We start from the raw sequence: 9045 nt of genomic DNA, 5'->3' as shown, positions 1-9045 counted from the left end.
AATCCCTTCTTCGCAAAGTGTTACTACATATCTATTTTTCTGCATAGCAGTTAATTACTTTTCAGCTGAAGGATAAACTGCATAATTGTATAAAGATACATGTAATGTTTTTGTGTGCTGCAAGTACAATGTGACTATGAAGATGCAAACTGCCCAGGATGTTTCTGTTTTACATCTTGTCTATGCATTAAAATAAGTGCCTTAACGTGAATTCTTGCTTTATAGAACTGTACCCTTAGCAACATATTAAAGACTGTGGTGCATTGTTGCTTATTATTATGTGCAATTTATAGTGTGTCTTATTTTAGTGATTTTGTGCAATATATTGTGAAACCTGATTTAAAAAGTATGCATATATTGTATGTCAATAAATCAAACAAATATTTGGTTTATACATTATTAGAAAGGCATACATAATTTTCCCAACACAAACGTAAACAACACATTTGAAACAAATCTTTATTAGCGAATGCTGTTTTTGCTTTTCTTTACTTGGCTTTCGATCATCAAAGTTATCAAAACACGAAAATTAAATATAAAATGCCCAAGTCCACTTACATAAAGTGTGGCATTATAAATCCATAAGATTTGGTTGCAAGATATAAGGAGCCAGAATATATGGTTTTCAACGGAAGAACGAGCATATCTGTAATTTATGAATGGTAGTGTCATGTAAAAAAATAATGCTCGGAAATAGAGCTTTAATGTTTTGTTTTTTCATGTTTCGTAAGTTCTGCTTTGCAAATCAATCGGGCCGTGTGGGATGCGTACTAAACTGTGATTGGCTGTTACAAAACCGTCAGTGCATGACGTGATGTCACACTCTAATGTGAAATACGCACATGTGGATGAGTTTATGCTATAGCTGTTGAAAGTGAAACAACTTTATAAGTCGATTATATTTAGCTCATACAACATCGATAAACTATTAAAATGTCTGAAGAAGACAAACCAATTAAAGTAGACAAGTGGGACCAGAATGCAGTTAGAATTGCCATGGACGATGCTGCTAAGAAGGTATTCAAAATATTTGTTTTGTGTTTGCCCGAGTGTTTATATTATGCAGCGGTGTACAAATGGAATACGTCACTGGGCCAAACTTGATGTTTCCTTTTTTACATAAGGGCCACACAATAATCAAACATTGTCTTAGAACAAAAATTTTTCCTTTTTTAACGGATAACAATGGGATAATTTCATGTTTTGTGTCAACTTTATAATGTCAACAGGTGAACTGTTGGTTGCTGCACACTGTAAATGCTCTGTTAGATTTTTGTCACACAGCGACAAATGTTTACAATTTCTCATGGCACTTCTGTGTAGCCTATCTCATTTCTATTTTTTCTACACAGGTAAAATCAGTACAGGGTTGCAATAATCTAACTGGGTCGCAGGTTGGACATTGCTGATCTGATGTATCATTCTTATGCCTCGCCTAAGCATGCAGAAATTATAAAAAATCTCAAAGACAGAAATACAATGCTTGCTGAGACATTGATTATTATGACTACAGCATTTTGCTTATGCTTTTTATTTTTTGTAGTTATACATGTCGTAAGCTGTACATTGTCATATCAGCTAAGCTATGCATGATATTTAAATGTTAAAATCCCAACTTAGTGGTACAGCCTCAAACCTCGATATATATAGTTGTGAAGACAAAAAACACATGGCAACATACTTTAAGAAGCTTTTCACAATTTCCTCATTACATATTTTATACCTGTTCTGTGGTATAGCAGAATTATCCGAACTTAAAAGTCAATTCAACCTTTGGTTACATGTAAAGTTGCTTCAAAGTGTTCAATGCTCTATTTATTTAGGTTCTTTTAAATCTTGGATATGAAGAAAATTTTAATTTGATTGACACGAGGCTTGCAATTTGTACAACTGCAGTGCTGTTTGCTTTGCTTGCCTTGTTATGGGACTTTCTCCATCCATTCCCTGAGTCCAAACCTGTTCTGATACTTTGTGTGGTAAGAGAAGTTGTATTTATATATTACAGTTAAGGTTAAATAAAAATGAAAGGTAGTCTGGTGATTTTAGCATAAGTGTATTATATTTGGGTGCAAAATAAGTGGAGTTAATAACTTCGAATAAAAAAGCCAAAGCTAAGATGCTGTTAATCAAAAAGCCAAAGCTAAGTGTATTATATATTAATAATTGAATTGTCCTGCTTTGGCACTTTTTGAGAAGACCGACTTTTATATTATAACGTACACGAGCTTTAGCAAGTATCCCTCACACCATCCGGTGTAAACGACACAAAGTGATACAAAAAACAAGACTGATACGGCACATTTTATAATTTGATATATTAATAATGTTGTAGTATGTGATCTGACTTGAGAATGGTTTTTTAGCTTGGGCATAATGAAAAGTGTATATTAAATAAAATTTTAAAGGTTAAGATTGCTTAATAACATAATCCAAGGTAAACTACCCGACTCCAATCAGAAACATTTTGTTCCAAACAATTTAATTCAAACTTCGATACATTCCTATCGCCTAAAATAAGACAGCACCTAATCGAGGGCAAGAATCTACAAACTAAGCAACCTTGATGCAAGGCTGTGCCTATGCTTTCTAAAAACAAAAACTATACACATTGTTATCATGCCAAGAAATAATGGTTGTTTTTTGCAGTGCTCATATTTTATCCTAATGGGAGTCCTAACACTTCATGCCAACTTTCGTGAGAAGAATGTGTTTCTTGTCGCCCACCAGAAAGATCCAGTTGGTACTGAACCAGATATTGTTTGGACTTTAGCTTCCACAATGGTCAAGTAAGAAATATTTACAAATGACTTTCTAGTGTTGATTTTGGGACAATGGTTAAAATTAGTAGTGGGGGAATGTTTTGACTCTGGATCCATACTTTATAGGCAATCAGGTATTGAGTGGAGAATGAGTGTTAATTATACAACACTGTTTTTTGGCCCAATTTATATATATTTCTGAAAACTTAAAAAAAAACTTCCACCTACATTTAACTACAGTTATGAACACTTAAAAAAAAACATACGACAATCACAGAAACGTTAATTTCCAGGCTAAAATCTGTCAGTCTTGGTATAAAATCATCCTGAGTGTCTATAATAAACAACATAAGAACAAGTGTTCCGAAAAGATAATAATTTATACAAAATTTGGTCATGTAAAAGGGTTTTCATACGCATTTGAGTTATTTGTGATGTTTATGCAAGATATCAATAAATGACCCTGAAACTTTCATAAACAAAATAAGTGTGCAAATTTTATTGGTGGATTTTTTTATATTTAATGTTGCAGGTATGAAAAGGATTATGCTTTGACTATATCAGTGAGGGACAATTCTGACAGTCGAAGTGCATCCATGACTAAATGCGTGGGAGAATTTTTTGATGATAGTGGATTACTACTCTTTGATAAATTTGAGCAGATTGTGCTTGGACTGCACGACTCCATCGCTGCCGGAAAAAAGAAGCGTTAACCTATTTAATTTGTTGTTGTTGTACTTTTTGTGGTGTTGCTTGCAGGTGTCTTGGAACTGTAGTTGCAAGTTAGAAAATCCTTAAATGCACCTGATTATAAAATGCATGCAACTCGTGTTTAGTGTCTTGCCAAAGTGGAGTTGCAGCTGACATACATTTGTTTTTTTATCGGAGTTGGGTTTCACTCGTGCTTAAAAATTTTTGAAAAATATATATGGACCAACTTCCAGAGGACTTAGATACAATAGTGGTCAAAAAAGTTCACTGTTGTTTTAATACACCTACATTATTGCATATACATCAGATTATGAAAAGTGATGTTTCCAGCATTTGTGTGGGATATTGGCATTTGTGCAGATAATAAAGATCATCATCATCAGCCCAATGCATGTTTTTTTTTAAACTAAAGGATTTTTTCTTTTTCTAAAAATTGCAATCTTTCTGGGCATCAAAACCTCAAACAGAAACACAGCTGAGGAAATTAATGTACAATATTTATTTGATAAGCCATGCACTGGAGATCTTTTAGCTCGAGTCTTCAAAGAATGAGAGTCCAGTCATAAATGCTTCCAGTTTGGTTTCAAACAATGAACTTCTGATGGGCTCATTCAGTGGACAAAGTGGATTACGTACAACAAATTCCACGTAAATCTGTGAAGATACATAATACAAATTTTCTTTTATGGAAACGAAGATAAATTATACCACATCCTGCTTGATTCTTTTGTGAAGTTTTTATTCCAGCACATTACATTTAACTGGCACATATTCCCAATGCAAATCTTATCAAGTTTGGTATTTAGCAATCTGTATTACTCACAGAGCTATAAATTTTCTTCATGGTTTCCCTAATGTTTCCAACAAAAGTGTCAGTAAGAAGGATGAACTTTAATCCTGTGGGTGACTCATAGAAGTGAAGTTTGTATCGACTGGTCGAGTAGCTGAGAAATCCTTCTTTGCTGTAAAAGACAACAAATGTGAAAATAAAAAACCTAATGAATACATCAGGCAATATCGACTTGTGTGCAGTTTCTCACAGAAATAAGGAGCTTATTTAAGTAACAAGAAATTAAACTTTTACCAGTCCTTGGGTGACATCTTTGTTACAAAAGATTTAATTGAATGAATCATGCCAAAAAGAAGCTTTTTTTCTTCTTCATTTGAGAGGTTGGAAGCTTTCTTTCTGCTCCATTCTTTTTCAAACAAGGAATTTCCATTGCGGTCATAAATATGCAGCAGATGAACAGTCATGATTGATTGGAAGCAAAATTAAATCAGTTAAAACCCTCCACGAAGGGCCAGCACCAAATGCAAAACGGAGCCACCGACGATTTTGTAATCAGAAGCAGTTTTTTCGTCGTTCATTTGCTTTCCGCTGAAGATGAGTCTCTGCTGGGGAGGAGGAATTCCCTCCTTTTCTTCCACCCGTTCCTTAATTCTTTCCACTTTGTCTGTAGCTTCAATGTCAATTTCTATTTCTTTTCCTGTCAGTGTTTTCACTTTAATCAGCATGATTTACTGCATCAGTCTAGGAGGGAAACCTGCATTGGACACTAAAGCAAAATATCATGGTAGATGAAGTTAGTGGGTGTAATGTTGAATCAGGTGCATACAAGTTAGCAACACCAGTCTTAAGTAACAAATAATGTATTTATGCGACTTGAAAGATACCAAGCACAACCTTCCTCACTAGCTGCATATGTTTTTTATTACCAAAGCCACAACACTTTTATATTTATAAATGAGCTTGCTGCCTGTCCAGCAGAACCAGAAATCAAATTTCAAAAACACTTTTAAGCAAGCTATTACTACCCGCATATGTTGTTCCCTTGAAAACCAACGTATGAAGCACATCGGAATTTTTAACGAATAGACGAAAATGTTGGAAAGATTGGGAGGTATTTTTTTTATTTTTGATGAAATAGGGTGTAACCCCATCATTTATTTGAGTGAATGAAAAGTAAAAGACCTGATCCAAACAGATAAAATCGTATCTAACCAATGTCGTTTACTTTTTTTTACTTAGGCGTTTGTCAAACATGGTTTATAAACAGTCCACGATCGTCGCAGCTTACAAGAAAAAAACTGAAAAAAAACCTATTTCAATTTTCTTCCTTTACCTTTAAAACCGGTAGTCAGGAAAACGTACATAATTCTTGAAACTTTACAAACAAAAACATAGAAATCATGTAAAAAAAATTTTAAAGATGCATTTTATTTATGTCTGAGTAGGTTATTAAATTTTAATTTTCGAATGTTTGTTAAATCAACAACCCATGTTCTGCTCACGCTTTTCATAATAATCTTTCTACTTGTCCATAAAACTACCACTGCACTAACTGAACCGCCTCAGCTAAATCGTACATATGCTTTCTTTGACAACAGCACCACTGCAGTTTTTATTGATCAGCCATTTATGACCGCGGCATGATATCATAACTGTAGATTTCTTTCCCGTCTCTTCCTTGGATGAATACCATCTTCATACTTTGTTTGTTGATTTCCACGCGTGCAAATCCCCCACCCAAGTCATCCATTTCAGCCCAGCTAAAAATAAGCAGGTTTATGTAAGACATTGCTCATGAAAACAAACAAGAATCTCAGAAATAAGCATGGCAACCTTGCACAAATAACCAATAATGAAGTTAGCGGAACGATTATGCACGAAACAATAAATTAAAATGTTTTGGAATACTGAAGAGGTAAATGTAAGCATTATCAATAGCTTTTTCCGTGGGACACTTCTCAATTTCGAAAAGCTTTTAGTTCTTTTCGCAATAGTAGAGAACTTAATAGAAAAAAACGTCAGAAATTTGACTGCAGGAATCAGCCTTTGTAGGTCAGTAATCGACGGATCTGCCTTTGGAATTCATTATAACATTCCTAGAGCTCCAAAAGGAGTAAAAGACGATCACACCATCAGTATAAGATCTTTATTAAAGAAATATTAATTTTGCCTAATTGGCATTTTACTCCTTTTGGAGCTCATCTAGGAATGTTATAGTAGAGAACTTACGTGAATTGAGGTTGGAATTCTGTTGCATCGATGTTGACGAATCTCGGAGACACGAAGTTGCTGCATCCGACCACGAAGTATTCAGTGTTTGTTGCAGGGTTGTCTTTTAAATGCTGCAAGTAGGGGGTGATAGATAAACATTTCGTTGGAATTCTGCAGTATGACTACTGTTGAATTTGTAGCCGCCGCAACCTACAAGGACCTATGTTCTTGCTTTTCAATAAAAAAAAGGTATCGTAAAAATAGAATTAGCTGGTTATCTTCTTTCTGCGTTCGGATTTTAAGCAATAGTTCAACTGTGTTTACATTAAAAAAAGTAATTTAGTAACTAAACTGGACCAGTAAGCCAAGCTACACCCTGGCAGGCACCGGTATGGAGATTTTCTGTGTGGGCCCAATGCTGTCCATAGATATTTCATAACAGAAAAATATATTTCGCCTGAAGAGGCATCTTCAGTTCTGTGACTTATTCAAATACATATTTTCAGCATTACAAAGAAATTAACAAAATGTATTTATATATGACTTGATTTGATAAAAAATGTCTATATAAACCTCTATGTTGCACCTGCAAGTTATGTTCGTGTCCAGCAATGTATGCCGAAACCTTGTATTGATCCAGAAGAGGGCGCAAGCGATCGTGCAGGCACTTGATCACGGGTCCCGTATTACCTGCCCCGAAAACGGGAAAATGGCCGACAACAATCAAATAGTCGTAACTGTAATAGCGAAAAACAAAATGATAGGTTGACGAAAATATATTTCGCTATATGGTAATCTTTAGTTAGTGGCATTTTTTATTTTAACGGCCTATAAAGTTACTCATCGGCAACGAAAACTTATTCGCAAACGGTTTGGTTTTGCCACTGAAGAAAAAACCGTGTGATGTAAACCATGGTACAAAGTGTAATTTACCTCGCGCTATCTTTCAATTGTTGTTCGACCCAATCCCATTGCATCTCAGCAACAGTTTCATTAATAGGTACACCACCTGAGTTTATACCGCACTGGATAGTCGTATCCATCATGATGATGCGAATACTTGTGTTGGTCGGCGTGAGATCGAAGTCCAAAGTGTACCAATACCACGGGTAAGTCCTTTGTGGGAGAAATGCAAGAAGCGTTTTGTGATGAATAGACGCAAAGCAAGTCGGTCACAACAGTTATTGTACAGCAATGATTTGAATGCATTTACCGAAAAGCTAATGTTTTTGTCAGCTATAGAACAAATGCCACCATTAATTTCCTGAAATAATTTATTGGTTACTAAACTTCAAAGCCCCTTTTCAATAAAATAAACATGCCAACTCCAACCCAGTGACTGTATAATGATGTTTGTGTTTTGTCATTCCAACCGCACTTTTAACCTAATTCTTATCGGTTTCGTTAAACGATCACGCCCACGTTTTCAACCAATGAATATCCGAGCTACCAAATATAGAACTCATATTTACCAACGTGACGAAATGTGGGAATAGTCCAGCTGTGCTTGTGCGTTGCCATGCCAATCGTGGTTACCCATCGTAGGGTACCATGGCACCATCAATGACGGGTCGGTATAGACGTCCTCGTAAGTCAGCTACAAAGGTAAGAATCATTTCCATCTTTTCACAAGGAGACGGACAAGTCTATTTCTTGGGTTAAATGTCTCGGAATCGGAAATTTCAAATAGTATGGGACAAGTTAAAGCAAAAACGTTTTCTTAAAAACAATAAATTTTTAAACACTTAATTGTATCTCTGGACTGGAGGCTAGTAAGATCCGCACAAAATCCTATAACCTGAAGACTAAAAAAATTACACAATCCTGTTAATTCACGTTGAAAAGCCTGTTTGCAAGCCAAAGAATATATAAGCCTGTTTGCAAGACAAAAAAAAAATAATTTCTGAATATAACACAGCACACTGCTTATAATCTAGTTTGAAACCTTAAATCTATCGTCTTTTTCATTTTTAACGCCGAGGAAGTAAAAGTTGTCTCCGTTGGCGATGACAAAGTTGGCTTTCTTGGCCGTCGCCACTTCTCCCATTCTCTCAGCGTTGGTGATCTGGGTTGGTGTTGTATAGAACGGAGGGGGCCAACCTCCAAAATCACCCGCAATCACGAAATTAAGAGCATCTTGGTTCAGTTTCTCTGTGTTGGTTTGAATAAAAAAAGTTCGATTAAAAACCCGAAAAAACAGCCTACGTACATTCTGAAAAACGTTGTTTTTTAAATGTATTTTTAAAATTTTGGTTTAAATGTAAAAGCAAAGGTGAAGATTAAAAACTATTCCGAACTTTGTTAACATCATATATTTTTAAAAAAACAAATTCTTGAAAAACAAACTGTTTACCTTTAATGCTTGTAACGGTATTGGCATTCGGAATGGGAATTTCCCTCGATGCTGCAAGGGCAGCAAACAAGCAAATAACCAAACAACGGAAACTATGCATTTCGGTGTCTAACTATTGCTGAAAAAGACACAGTTCTGTCTCTAAAACAATCTTTCTTTTTCCTGTTCTTTTGCGTTTAGTGGAGTGTAGGGGTCTTTTATGACCTGGCTAACGTTTTGTT

The 9045-nt window shown here is 35.3% G+C and overlaps 4 protein-coding genes across 4 annotated transcripts; 1 reads left to right on the top strand and 3 right to left on the bottom strand.

The window, feature by feature from the left end:
• Positions 1–841: 841 nt before the first annotated feature.
• Positions 842–3853, top strand: LOC145901490 (signal peptidase complex subunit 2-like). Its single transcript, XM_082989186.1, has 4 exons — positions 842–1017; positions 1824–1976; positions 2647–2786; positions 3292–3853. Exons 1-4 carry the CDS (start codon positions 934–936, stop codon positions 3470–3472), a joined length of 558 nt encoding a protein of 185 aa, XP_082845312.1. The 5' UTR covers positions 842–933; the 3' UTR covers positions 3473–3853.
• A 97-nt stretch (positions 3854–3950) lies between these two features.
• LOC145901491 (trafficking protein particle complex subunit 1-like) lies at positions 3951–4724 on the bottom strand. The gene is made up of 3 exons (XM_082989188.1): positions 4555–4724; positions 4294–4432; positions 3951–4124 (listed from the first exon to the last, which is right to left on the bottom strand). Exons 1-3 carry the CDS (start codon positions 4722–4724, stop codon positions 3999–4001), a joined length of 435 nt encoding a protein of 144 aa, XP_082845314.1. The 3' UTR covers positions 3951–3998.
• Positions 4725–4751: 27 nt separating this feature from the next.
• Positions 4752–5022, bottom strand: LOC145901493 (ubiquitin-like protein NEDD8). Its single transcript, XM_082989190.1, has one exon. The coding sequence runs from the start codon at positions 4983–4985 to the stop codon at positions 4752–4754; it is 234 nt and encodes a 77-aa protein (XP_082845316.1). The 5' UTR covers positions 4986–5022.
• Positions 5023–5887: 865 nt separating this feature from the next.
• Positions 5888–8924, bottom strand: LOC145903049 (tartrate-resistant acid phosphatase type 5-like). Its single transcript, XM_082991136.1, has 7 exons — positions 8825–8924; positions 8417–8622; positions 7944–8068; positions 7405–7587; positions 7058–7208; positions 6490–6602; positions 5888–6020 (listed from the first exon to the last, which is right to left on the bottom strand). Exons 1-7 carry the CDS (start codon positions 8922–8924, stop codon positions 5888–5890), a joined length of 1011 nt encoding a protein of 336 aa, XP_082847262.1.
• Between the last annotated feature and the right edge of the window lie 121 nt (positions 8925–9045).

This window comes from Ascidia mentula, chromosome 5 (assembly GCF_947561715.1).
Source record: "Ascidia mentula chromosome 5, kaAscMent1.1, whole genome shotgun sequence".
Lineage (NCBI taxonomy): Eukaryota > Metazoa > Chordata > Ascidiacea > Phlebobranchia > Ascidiidae > Ascidia > Ascidia mentula.
This window is presented reverse-complemented; position numbering and strand designations above follow the sequence as displayed.

Excerpts from the sequence above, each read along its gene's own strand:
- LOC145903049 (XM_082991136.1), bottom strand. The coding sequence starts at position 8,924 with ATGCATAGTTTCCGTTGTTTGGTTATTTGCTTGTTTGCTGCCCTTGCA. Across the intron at positions 8,069-8,416 it reads AAAAAGACGATAGATTTAAG|CTGACTTACGAGGACGTCTA; the intron begins GTTTCAAACTAG and ends TTACCTTTGTAG. Across the intron at positions 6,603-7,057 it reads GACACGAACATAACTTGCAG|CATTTAAAAGACAACCCTGC; the intron begins GTGCAACATAGA and ends CCCTACTTGCAG.
- LOC145901491 (XM_082989188.1), bottom strand. The coding sequence starts at position 4,724 with ATGACTGTTCATCTGCTGCATATTTATGACCGCAATGGAAATTCCTTG. Across the intron at positions 4,433-4,554 it reads AAGATGTCACCCAAGGACTG|CAAAGAAGGATTTCTCAGCT; the intron begins GTAAAAGTTTAA and ends TGTCTTTTACAG. Across the intron at positions 4,125-4,293 it reads TGAAGAAAATTTATAGCTCT|ATTTACGTGGAATTTGTTGT; the intron begins GTGAGTAATACA and ends GTATCTTCACAG.
- LOC145901490 (XM_082989186.1), top strand. The coding sequence starts at position 934 with ATGTCTGAAGAAGACAAACCAATTAAAGTAGACAAGTGGGACCAGAAT. Across the intron at positions 1,977-2,646 it reads CTGTTCTGATACTTTGTGTG|TGCTCATATTTTATCCTAAT; the intron begins GTAAGAGAAGTT and ends TGTTTTTTGCAG. Across the intron at positions 2,787-3,291 it reads TTAGCTTCCACAATGGTCAA|GTATGAAAAGGATTATGCTT; the intron begins GTAAGAAATATT and ends TTAATGTTGCAG.
- LOC145901493 (XM_082989190.1), bottom strand. The coding sequence starts at position 4,985 with ATGCTGATTAAAGTGAAAACACTGACAGGAAAAGAAATAGAAATTGAC.